This window comes from Paroedura picta, chromosome 2, assembly GCF_049243985.1.
Source record: "Paroedura picta isolate Pp20150507F chromosome 2, Ppicta_v3.0, whole genome shotgun sequence".
NCBI lineage: Eukaryota > Metazoa > Chordata > Lepidosauria > Squamata > Gekkonidae > Paroedura > Paroedura picta.
In genome coordinates, this window is record NC_135370.1 from 135946798 (window position 1) to 135960172 (window position 13375).

At 40.7% G+C, this 13375-nt stretch overlaps 1 protein-coding gene across 2 annotated transcripts in view; it reads left to right on the forward strand.

The window, feature by feature from the left end:
* FMN1 (formin 1) overlaps positions 1–13375 on the forward strand; it is a 212106-nt gene that overhangs the window by 25993 nt on the left and 172738 nt on the right. The window contains exon 3 of one of the 2 annotated variants that reach the window (XM_077322951.1): positions 13003–13181. The exons of the other annotated variant lie outside the window; for it this stretch is intronic. Coding sequence (XP_077179066.1) covers positions 13003–13181 — 179 coding nt within the window. The remainder of the gene's footprint in view (positions 1–13002; positions 13182–13375) is intronic. 2 annotated transcript variants of the gene reach the window in all.

Genomic DNA, 13375 nt, shown 5'->3' on the forward strand with positions numbered 1-13375 from the left:
AGGTGACCAGATGGTCCCAATTTTGGAGGGACATATGGGGGCAAATTGTACTTACGTTGAAATTAAAATATATATATTACAGTACTATTTTTGCGTTCTATGAAACTTTTTGTTGCTCCATATAGACCAAATTTTTAATCAAGAACTGCCCCCCCCCCCCCCGGTCAATGGTATCCCGCTTTACCAATGTTAAAATCTGGTCACCTTAGTTTAAAGGAACTAATCTGTCATCTTGAGGTCAGATGTTATTCCAGGAGATCTCTAGGCCTTATCTGGAGGTTGACAACCCCATTCTACAAATAAACAGCTAGGGAGACTATATTGTTTACTAGCACTTTCTTCCAAGGAAAGTGAAAGATCATTTTGACTGGAATTTGTGACAGTAGTCTCTCTCTAGGTAGCACTGTTGCTGAAGGAGAGTAGCCAGATAAAGATGGCTAGCTTCCTCTTTCTGAGCTATTGGTTAACCAGTACAATGGAGGTCTTGGGCCTGAAGATCCCCCAGAATCACAGCTGATCTCCAAGCAATAGAGATCAGATTCCTGGCAGAAAATGACTGCTTTTGGAAGTAGAATCTATGGCTTCACACTCCACTGAGGTTCCTCCCCAAATCTCCAGGAGTTTCCCAATCCAGAGTTTTCCCAAGTCTAACAATAACAGAGCTACACTAGTATGAAAACTTGGTGAATTGTGACTTTTAATTAAGGTCATTCTTGTGACTGGTACAGGATTGAATCCTGTTTTAAAATGGTACTATCTGAATAATTATATTCCTAACTGATAATTTTTATGTTTGTATTAAAATATTTGCACTTCATAGTTGATTGCCTGCAATCTTTCTTTAATAGGATGTCTTTTGTATAATAAGAAGCAAGAATGACACAGAGAAGCAATTTAAATGAGTATTTTAGAACCCCTTAATCTAGTTAACTTTGAATTTAAGAAGTCAATAGACCATGTGAGAATTTTCTGGAAAAATGACTTTAAATGTCCTTGTTCTCAGGGAACAATTTCCTCTTTATCCTGACAGAAAAAGTGATGAAGTGTAACTAATTACACTCATTTGATGGAAGGAAAGTATGTGGTTCAGAAGATTGAGCAACTTTTGACTTCATACATGAGTGAAAGTGAATATGGGTAAATGTTTAGTAAACTTGCTGTTGCACAGAGAAGAGGAAATGAACTAATAATGGGGGGAAAGGTATCCTTTTTATTACTTCAGCCTGGAGAAAATGAAGCAGGAATGAAAAATCAAGCTGATATAAATTATTTTAATGAAATGATGCTATTTTAAAAAACCCTACCTTTCTTTTTGGCTCAGGAATATATGTACTTGCCAAAGAATATGCATAATTTAGGACTGAGGCTTTCAGGTGCAATCTTCCCACCACATACATATGTTGAGAGCCAGCTTGGTGTAGTGGTTAGGAGTGCGGACTTCTAATCTGGAGAGCCGAATTTGATTCCATGCTCCCCAAATACAACCAGCTGGGTAACCTTGGGCTCGCCACAGCACTGATAAAGCTGTTCTAACTGAACTGTAATATTAGGGCCCTCTCAGCCTCACCCACCTCACAGGGTGTCTGTTGTGGGGAGAGGAAAGGGAAGGCGACTGTAAGCCACTTTGGGACTCCTTTGGGTAGAGAAAAACGGCATATAAAAACCACTTCTTTTTCCTCTTCTTCTGAAAAAAGGAAACTTTTGTGGTCTATTGACATATGGTCATCAAATTATGTTGCCTTGAAAGTTACTCTTAGGGTTTCCAATTCCAGCTTTAGAAATTCCTGGATATTTGGGACCAATGCCTGGGAAAGAGACTGTTTGGGAATTATAGGAAGCTTAATAGAGAATTATAGTGAGTTTTTGACTGGTAAAATGTTGCTTTTTCTTTGGTATGTTAGCTGAGATGACAGAAGGTTGACAATTGTATAATAGTAACTTATGCTTTGCTAGTGTTTTTGCACTTCCTGTCAGGAAAGGTAATCTTACGTAATGAACATTTGATCATGTAATGAATTCCTTTATCAGAAGTCCTTGAACTTTCAAAGATGACGGTTATGCCTCCATTAATAATGCAATATGATTGCACAGCTGCAAAAAAAGAACCATATGAAAAATATATCAAAAGACATTTGAATATGCTACTTCCTAGGCAGTTAGAAATCTACAGCTTTGTTTTGTTATGCAGAATTGATGAAAGTTAGTAAAACTAGAGTTTCATAATTTTGCCATCCCTAAAATGAGCTATGGGATTCCTGCAGAAAGCTTGTGTAAAGTATTGATTAGAGTATTGGACTGGAATCTGGGAGACCTGTGCTTGAATCCCCAGACTGCCATAAATGCTTGCTGATTCCTTTGGGCCAGGTATTTTCTTTCTGCCTCACCTACTACACAGAGTGGTTCTTGTGAGGATAGTTGAGGAGGGGATAGTGATGCTACAAACTGTGTTGGGTCCCTCAGAGCAATTCTCTCCCTCTTTCTTCTTTACAAAATATGTTAATATTTTTGTTTTGTTCCCCATAGCTTCCATTGCTTCATTTTTTAATCTTGCTGTGTGTGTGTTATGTTTTTGCAGCTTGTTTGTTGGATTGGTCTTAATTGATGTTACAGTGTTCTGGTTTTTATGGCATTCACCTTTTTAAGATGGAAAGACAGGATATAAATCTTTAAAATAACTGCTTTATCAGCCACCTCTCTGGTTTCTCAAATTTAAGTGGGCATCGCCCACACCTTTTTGAGCAAGGGTTAGAAATATATTTTAAATAAAAGCAGGAGGATCAAGAAGGTGAACTCTGCATTGAGGAGTATGCTTTGTATGTGCTCAGTGTGAAAAGCAATATTTTCTCTACTATCTTCTTCATGCTGTAGGGAATTTAAAGAATAGCCTTTCATATGACAACTGAGCTCACTGTGTGACCATCTGAATTTAAAATTTATTTATATTTTGATTTGTATGCCATCCGTCTCCAGAAGGGACACTGGGATGCCGTGACCTGAGTGGCCTAGGCTAGCCTGATCTCAGAAGCTTAGCAGGGTCAGCTTTGGCTAGTATTTGGATGGGAGACCTCCCAATAAATTCAGGTTTGTGATGTGGCAGTAGGTAATGGCAAATCACTGTAGGCAATGGCAAACCACTTCTGGAAAACTATGGGTTTGCCAGAAGTCAGATGTGATTTAGTGGCACTTTCCATCACTGCTGATGTTGGGTTTCTCCACTGTCTCCACTGATTATGGGTTGCAGTGGAGAAACTGGCTGTCATAATGTTTCTGGAGCTAGCAGAAAGCCTTTTCCCAAGTGATTTCTGCAGAGGGAGTAACATCACAAACAAAGTTTTATATATACTGTTGTGAGTATCCACCCAGGACTCCTCTGGGAACAGAAGCATTTCTGGGCAGGGAGCCCTTGTTACCTTGCCAGTTAATCCATTTGGAAATGGTTATTCATCCGATTTTCTTCAGAGACTGGAACTCAGTTGCATTTTATAATTAGCAAAATGTGTTGTTTCGCCCACCGCAAACCGTATTTCTTTTGTAAAAAAAAACAAAAAAACCCCCTAAATACGTGATTTTAGAAGACTCAAGGATTCTGATAGTTTTGTGTGATAAATAAAAGTATATTTATAGTTCAGGGCTGCACTGTTATTTATTATTCATAAACTCTCATTCAGTGCTGTGCAATCTAGAACTACTGTGGTTGGTTATGTCTTTGACAAAGTAAAGTTGTGGTCAGTGAACCTGAAATACTGTAAGACTGAGATCTTAAAGACAGTGGCCATAATCCAAGAGATTGGTTGCAATTCTGCAGAGATTTCTTAAAATCTGTCATAGTTAGTGGATTTTAGCAGTCTGACAGGATGTAGGATTTATATTAATTATTATTTGCAGTCATTAATCTCAAGAATCACAGCCAGATTTGAATGCATAAAGTTTATGATTGAGCCACCTCAGTTGTATTGAAGTGGGTCCTGTTGGTCTAGTTTGGCCTGTGTGTCCTATTCATAAGGTCTACTGCTGTTCACTTTTCACTTAAAAAAAAGAAATTGCCAAGATAGGAGGGGAAAGGCAGGAGAAAAGAGTCCTGGTGACCCCCCCCCCCCGCCCCTATGAAGCAAAACTGAATTAAACTGAATGCAGAAAGCACCCCTGTTCTCCAGAAGACAGAGATCAGTTCAGCTGGAGAAGATGGCCACTTTGGAAAGTAGACACAATGTCCTTACACACTGCTGAGGTTCCTCCCTTCCAAAACCCACTATCCTCAGGCTCCACCACCAAAATCTCCAGATATTTCCCAACCTGGATCTGGCAACCCTAGAGAACTGTCTTAGGGATGCTGTATTCTTACTGGGATGGGAGATCTCCCACCTCCAGTAGATTTTTCTTGTTGCCTCTCAACTGCGTAGTGAGCGAAAAATGAGAGGGATGGGGGGACCAGTGATCAGTACCCTGATGTGCTTATGTCATATATGGTGTGACAAGAAGTGATGTCATCATGTTGCCAGTGACACTCCAGCATTTAGTGAAAATTCTATGGTTAAGTCATGGAGTTTTGGCTGAGTGCTCATGCTCATGTCATTACATCACTTCCAATTATGCCAGAAGTCATGTCAGAAAATTTTCATTATGTCACTTGTGACGGCTTCTCCACAACTGTGAGTCTCCCACTGGTTGCAGCCCTGTGCTGGGAAAGTGTGGAATGCATTGTGGTCGTGGACCAATTCTCCCCTCCTTGTAAAGTTTTAAAATAATTACAGTGCAATCCTAAACAAATATGCAGCCTCCTAAACCCATTTACCAATAGGATTAGAAGGGTATTGCGCTGTTTAATATTGTACTCTCTGAGCTCTAGTTACAAGTGTCACATCTAGTTTTGCCTCAGATATCACAGCTTAATCACCACAGACAGATCTTCCAGATCGTGTGATACCAGATCAAGCACAGTGCCTTCAACCTAGATTCTTAAATTCTTCTTTGGACCATGTTATACATGTTGATTTTTCAACTAACATAAAAGGATAGTGAGTGTGAGTGCACTGTTCCTGCCCCAGTTGGTGCATGATTGCCAGATTGCGCTCGTGGGGGTCTTCATATGCACCACGTGCATATACGTAAGCTCTTTCTTTATGATTGGGGACATTAGAAAAAGCTGCGCTCCTAGGTATATAGAACCTGAACGGGTATGTTTTATGTCCAAGTAGACACCATGCTTATGACGTAGTGATCACAAAAAAAGACTGAGAATATATGAAATACAAAAATGTCATTGTGTATCTTAAATAGCCTTTGAACTACTGTCTAAAACCATAGCTGGTTTCCCTCAAACTTTACTAAGTCATCGTCATAGAAGAATAAAGAGCTATTTCTGTATAACAATCTATTTGACACCGAAGTATAGGAAACAAAAGCTATAAAGACTGGGTGTGACTTGGTTTGGAATGTAAAGGTTGTATGCTATGATGGTGATTCACTATTGAGTTCAAGAAGAGTATGGATAAGTGTGTTGCTAAGGCTAGTGTGAATAATATTCAGTTTAACCAAACTAGTTAAAACAACTCTTGAGGAGAGATGAGTTCTTTCCCAAGATGCTCCCTTTCAAAAGAAGGTGAACAGCTGAAAACATGTTTGGAATGGAGAAAGAGCCGTTCCAGTCAGAGAAGACATGGCATATGTTTCTGCAGTGCCATAAAGAATCCTGGATTTCACAAAGGTAACCCTGTTTTAGAAGGTAAGCTGCTCTTACTGAGTATAATTGAAGATGCTAGCTTGCTAACCCTTTAACATAATAAGAACTGAGATTTTTTTACAGTGTAGACCTATAAAGAGTCTAAACCTGTCAAATTCCTGTCAAAACCAGTTGGAGTCAGTGGGTTTAGAGTGACTCTGTATAGGATTGAACTGCCAGTTATCTATTGTTGTCTTCCATCATCAGGTGAAGACATTTTTTTTGTTTGTTTGGCATAACACCAATGACTGTTTTTCTCTATCCTCCCTAGTTTTGATGTTATGTGTGTTTATTTAAATCTTTTGATGTTAATATGTTTTAATAATTTTATGTTCATCTTGGGGACTGCATTTGGGTGGGAAGGTGGCATAGAAATATTTTAAATAAAATATATAAGTAATGGGAAAGTATTGACAGAAACAGGTTGGCTATAGGAAATTGTAGTAATGTGTAGCTTTGTAGTAATGTAAAGATTATTTTGGTTTTGTAAACTGGAAATTTAAGGGATAGAGCATTTATTGTTGCATTTTTTCTGCTATTAAATTGTTGGTTGCCCAGAATATTGAGCTGTCAACCTTTCCACTTGGACATCCAAAGAGAGATACTGTACCTTTTCATTCTACAGGATATTGCATCACTCTGTTGAAAGATCTGAGAACAAAGGGGTTGGATCTAGTAATGTATGAACAAAACATGGAACCAATGGAATATAGCTATTCTACTGCTCCCTTCCCACTGCAGGCTCTCATATTCCTTCACAGAAACCATTTCTGATCTTTGAGATGTAGTGGGGGAGGGTTGTGTCAGGAAGGAGGAATCAGCGAAAACTGCCCATATGCATGCGGCAGGTTTGGTTCTAGGCCATTTGCTTTTCTGGTATCTTGGCTCAGGTTCTTCAATGCCCAGAGAAACACTGAAGTGGGAAGATATTTTATTTCTGCATTAATTAAATTTCTTCACCTCCTTTCCGTTCATAATATTTAGTGCACAGATAAGTGTTTATGTAGTCAACTTCTTAATATTCACAGTGTGATGAATGTGTGATGCTTTTCCAGAATTCCCTTGAAAAAAGAAATCCCAAATTAGTGGTGCTCACGAAAGAACTGAGGGTAGAGATTAGAGAACAGGTAGATTCTTTTTAAAGGACAATATGAATTGCTTGTAGAACTTTTTAGAACTGTGTGGACTTATCAGAAGAAACCCAATTAACTAACATGTGTATGTTAGAGCATGTAGATTTCAGTGTCAGCCTAAGATTTGAGAGGCCATATTTAAATCTTCTTTCTGCCTTGAAGGATACTGGGTGACCTTTGCCCATCCTCACCCGTGTCCTCCCCTAACCTATATCAAAGGATGGTTCATAAAATGGAAAAGGGGGTAATTATGCATTCTACCCTGGATTCTTTGAAGGAAGAGCAAGATAAAAATATAATCAATACCTAGATGTTTGTATAAAGGATACTGCTCCTCAGTTAGAAATTAATTTGTGGTAATGTAAGGGAAGGAATGTACTTATTGATGAGATAATCATCCTATTGGTTTTGGATCACATGCCAATATGTATTGGGACAGAACATGTGGCTCATTTTCAGGTTGGCTACCTGCTGTTTGAACAGTACTTTAGCTTAACCCATATGTTTGCACAGTAATTAAATCCAACACATCTGTTTTAATGACTGTCTATTAATAGCTTTGTTTCTAGAAGGAATATCTGAGGGAACTTCTGCAGCTGCTACCTAGTAAAACAGGTTTTGCAAGCTTTAATAAGGACAGGTTTGTTTAAAGTGCTTTGATTCCAATCCTTCCATGCTGTTGTTTTTAAACAGAAAGAGCATGTATAGTGTATTTTTCAGATCGTCTTCTGATAATCATTGTTATAAGGATATATCAGCACATTGATATTAACACATGGTTTTTACGCCACTCTCTTCCTGCACACATAGTAAGAACTGGGCTTACTTGTACAAATAAATAGTCGTTCAAATGAGCAGTGATTGTGAGCAGTGAAGTGCCAAAAAAGTGGGTCTATTGAGAGAGATTACTCCTACACTCTTTCATGAATTGATGCATGTTACGTTCAATCAGATGTGTGGTACATTTCATATGTAGGCTTGTCAGACACAAAGGATATAGTCTAACAAGACCACCATTTACAATATTCTTATTGATATGGAAACACAATTTATGGCACGTTCAGGAGGGTGAAAGGGACGGAAATTACTATGAATGTAACACATGCTGAGTCCTACCCCTCCCTGCCAGCATATGCAGGGGGGTCCAGGCACAGCAGGTACCTGCCTTCCCACTGCCTGGGCCAGAGTGCAGGAGGGGAAAGAGTGCAGTCGGTTGCAGAGCGTGTGCCTGGCTTTCTACTGCCTGGGCCAGAGTGTAGTTCAGCTCCCGGGTGTTGATGCCGCATTCCCTCCTCTGCTGCATTCTGGCCCAGGTGGTGGGAAGCCAAGCACCTGCTTTGCCCTGGGCCTGGCTTTATACGCTGGCCTCCTGTACTTTGGGACTGGCAGCAGGTGACCAGGCACAGCTGGGAGGGCCTGGCTCGGAAGATGCCATGTTTACTGCAGGCATCTCTGCCACAGCCACAGTCCTCTTGGAGGTCTACCAGAAGTGGACTGGAGGCTGGGTGCGGTGACCCCAACAGCCCTGGGACTATGTTGAAACTTCACCTTCGCCCAAGACAGCAGGAGTACAGGGCCACCAGCAAGAATCAGATTGCCACAGATTATGTGTTTCCACATAATCTGTGACAATCTGTTTTTCATCGAATATTTGTAAAAACGGCTTTATGGAAGAAATGAAGAAATTTTTTATTCTAACCTGTGGGTAAACTTGGTGATTAAATGGTTCATTTTATCATTCAGCCTCATTTGGAACATCACTCCCAACCATCTGCCTTGGGGCAGATGGCCTGGTCCTGTGACCTCACAGTGTGGGAAGCTTCCATTTACAGTTTCCATGTGACTGTCTCCTGGAATAAACATGATAAACAACACACAAAAGTGGTATTATACATTTATCCATTCCCCTTCTCTATTTACCTTGAGGTCAATAGCCTAGATAATTATTCAGTGATCCAAGAAAGACTTAGTAGAAATAAATAAGCATATAGGGGGATTAAAAGAGAAAGGCAAATGTTTGGGAGTAGTTCCAAACAAACTTCTGTACTGCACATAAAGGCAAGACAATAGGAATGGAAGGCAGATGATATTGTACAAATGGGTTCAGTTCAAAGGAAAACAATACAGAAACTGGAACTACCTCTCTTTGAATAGACACACTCACCAACTTCACCTGGCCTATTGTTTTGCTGGGAGTGCTTGTTATGATGGGGGTGTCTGAGATGCCTTAAATTATCCAGGAGACCCTAATCTCAGGAAAGAACATTTTTTTTGCCAGGGTAAAGAGTAATAAACTGTTTAAATAAACCAAATGGAGATAAATTTCCTGCAAAGAGTTAACCACTGGCTCAGCTGTTTGAAAGGGGCAAAATAGATGTATATTATGATGCCTTGAGTTGGGCCATAAAGCTTGGAGAAGTGCGCTCTAAGCTGAATGAGGGGAAAGATGCTCAGTTGTCCACATGGGGTGTCACTCCAGAAACACAGGACTGGGCAAAGGGACACCTTGTTAATGGAACTCATGTTGAAATGAGGAACAAGGGAAGGAAATGGAGTTGCATCTGCCCTGTTTTCAATGTTCCAGCAGACTTGTGTCTGGAGAAAATGGCATAACTGGAGAATGGAGTCTATGATGTCACATCCCTGCTGAACTTCTTCTCCCCCTATATCCAGGAATTTCACAACCTGTATATGGCAGCTCTAGATATAGGTCTGTTGACACTGAAAGTGATGTTGTGGCATCAGCCATTCTCTGTCCCCATTTTCCTTGTGCTACTCAAGTGACAGTGGACAACCAGGGCTGCTGGTGCAAAGTCTCCTGCTGTAGCAAGAGATCTGGAGCTTTAGTCCTGAAACATGAATGCCCTGCTCTGTACTGACGTTTTGTTTGTTCCCTTCTAGGTATCATAGATCGAACTCTTCAGCTTCATTTATATATTTGAGGACATTTTGTGATTTAAAATCATTACACCTTTCAAACTGTAGAGGGCACTTGATCTCAGTTTTTTTGAAAATGGGCAATCTCATTCTTTTTTGTTCGTTTTCATTTCTTCTTTAACTGGAGTTTGTATAACAAGAGCAAACACGAATGGCCATAGAGAATGTGATTGCATGTGGCAGAGAAATATTTCCTTGTACTGTACTTAGATGCTCTGGGATTATATCCGGGTAGTGTTCAGATGAACGGTTTTGGCATACAAAAACGGAGAGTAGTAACTGCAATTTAGCCGCGTGGTAGATTCAACTCAACAAAGATACAAGATTTACTAAGAACAGCTCACAGATATAACTCCAACTGAATCAGCAGAGAGTGGTGGAGTGTTTAGACCAAGGGTAGTCAAACTGCGGCCCTCCAGATGTCCATGGACTACAATTCCCATGAGCCTCTGCCAGCATTATCTGGCAGGTGCTCATGGGAATTGTAGTCCATGGACATCTGGAGGGCCGCAGTTTGACTACCCCTGGTTTAGACTATCAGATAAACTAGCAAGATGGACTGAGGCATAATCTTTGTAGGAAGACAGTTACCATTCCTCTGGAGTTTCTCTTTGGAGCAACAGCTGTCTGAGCGGGAAAGCTAAATAGTATAGCTGGTTTCCTAATTGTTGCAGATTCAGTTTAGGATGTTATGTAACATAATAAACATATTGGGATAAACCACAGGCATATAATGGTATTCTGTCTCTCTGGAGCCATTTCTTCATGTTACAGTACTTTACCCATTGCCTTAGTGGTTTTGGAAACCTACATAACAGCTTTTGCTGTGTTGTTTCTCTCTAAGAAGATGCATTTTTGCTTTATGAGATGGTTTGTTTTGCACCATAATGTAGTTTTTATCGAACATGACAAAAGGCTATTACAAGATTAGTAAATGATTGTTAAAATCTCTTTGCTGACAAAATTCTGAATTAGCATGTATGTTTTACAAAATTTGCCAGGAACGAATTAAGCAGATGGCAAAGCATTTATGCCTTGAAACATTACAATCCTTTGAATTTCATATACTGTACTCAACAGGTTCTATTTGCTTTCCCCCCTATTATTTCTGAGCTCTAAGACTGTTGGCACTTTTTGGCACTTTTTAAAAGGAAACATTAATTTCATTTATATCCCATTAATTTGCCAAGGAATACTGAGCAACCTTTTTGTCGTAAACCCCCCATAGAGCAACTTCAGTACAAATAGTGTCTGATTCATGGCTGATTGGGAGTTAAACCAATGTTTCCTCTATCCAACTCCAGCACTCAAGGGTTGTGTATGTTCTCCACTGAATGTTAAATAGAGAAAGAACGAACATTACCTCCCCAGGCTCCAGGCTCTATTCCTGACCTGATTTCTTCTTCTCCATGCCCCAGAGAAGCTCTAAATTGAGAGAGGGGGCAATCTGATCTCCTATACCATGTTTAATTTGGCCTAAAGATGCAGGACAATGATTCTCAGAAATAAGATGTGCATAATAAGGAGTTGTCTTTTAGGCTAAGAGCTTCTTGGAATGTCAAATAATAAATGGGATTAAATAGATTTATGGGAAATAGGGCTATAAGTGGCACTGAGTCTTGGTGACTAAAGGGAACTTCCATGTTTAAAAGCAGTCAACCTCTGAATCCCAGAGCCAGGAGGCAATGTCACAGGAAGACCTCAACCTTTATGCCCTGATGTTCACCATCCAAAGGAATTGGCTGGCCACTGTATGTAATAGGATGTTTTACTAGATGAACCATTGGTCTGATCCAGCAGGGCTCTTCTTATGTTCTTCACTGCCTTTGGTCTGTTTCTATTTGCATGTCTGTGTCTAACTACTCCATCACAGGGGGTTTAAATAATGTCTTGATTTATTTTATAGAAGTTATATTCCACTATTCATCTTAATGCTAAAAAAATTACAAAACGATAGTACAAATAAGCCATTATTTGTTTCCCATCGTCCATTGCCCTGGGGGAATCCAACTAAGTATTTCCCTGTGTGAAAGGTCTTCTGCCTGGGGAATATAACTTCTCAGGCTGTCCCCTTACATAGTGATCCTGAATGTTCCCCAAAATCTTATTTCTGAGGGTTCTATCTCTCCCAGGAGCAGGATTTTGGAAGGTGTTCTCAGCTGCCTCAGAAGTCACAGTCTGTAGGGAGAATTCTGCGTTGGATCCACCCCACTGACTAATTACCAGTCAATAATAACTAAAAAGTACATTCAGAACCTCTGCATCACAGAGCTGATTGACTCTGTACAAGGCTGGGGCATTCCTTACATCCTCAGGGACTCCATTCCATAGGACAGGTATGACCCTTGGAAAGCCTGAGCAGAATCAGTTCTTACTGTCCTAAGGGAAGGAACAGAATAATTGCTGGTCTGGTCATGAACAGAATGTGTCCCAAAAGGGGGCTTTCTGCTACCAGCCTTCTCTGCTCTGTACTGACTTTCTTCTCTCCCCCCTCCTTTTCTAATGACTAGTTCTGTAAAATGGATTCTACTTCCAAGTCCATTCTACACAATCACTTATAAATCTATTGCTGAAATAGATCAGAGCTGTGTATGCTAAAGAGCTGTGAACTAGGGGCCCGTTTGAGATTATTTTGTGAATTATTCTTTTTTTGTGTGTGGCCTGAATTGGTTTCAGAAATGCCCAGATAAATCCTTTCATTTGAGGGAAGGCAGTTTCTATTGTGATACTGTACTGTAAACCAGCGGTCCCCAACCTTCATCTGGTCGGGGACCGCCTCCGGGGGTGGGGGAGAGCCAGCGGCCCTGCTGCCGCAGTTGCTCAAAAATGCGCACGCGCGGAACTGCCGCGCATGCGCGTTTTGGCCACCAGGTGGCAGTAACACGCATGCGCAGAGTTGCCGTGCATGCACATTTTGGCCACCAGGGGGCGCAAACGCGCATGTGCGGCAGTTCCGCGTGTGCGCGTTAGCGTCGTTGCTGCACCGGCTGCCGCGCCGGCCTCTTTCCCCCCCTCTTGCTGCAGGGGGGGGAAGGCAGGTGCGGCCGCTGGCGGCCCGGTACAGTGGCCTTTGCTGCCTAGTACCGGGCCACGGACCGGGGGTTGGGGACCCCTGCTGTAAACCTTTTAGTGGCATACTGGAATACTACTACAGTTTCATAGTCCTCATTGTTGGGAATAATTTTCTTCTTCTTCCTTGTTAAAATCATGTAGGTATTCCAACAGAGGCTGATTTGAAGAATGGCTTCTCAGAACAGGCATCTAATGTACATGTCACAAATAGAGATGAGGATGCCTGGGTTTTAAGTTACAGGTTGGGACAGTCTAATCCACCAACTTGTTGCAATGAGTCAGAAAGAGCCGAAAGACATTTACTGCACCTAGACTTAAACGTAAGTAGTTCTATAAATGATATCAACTTCTGTTTATCCAGTCTGTTATTTAGTGTAAGAACCTATTATTTACTAGACAGATTGACTTTCACAGACAGGAAATGGAGTTTTTACTATTCTGGTACTCTTAAACTGGCTGTATAGGATCATGGAATAATTTTCAGCCAAACTGTCTGCACCAGAGAAAGTGATTC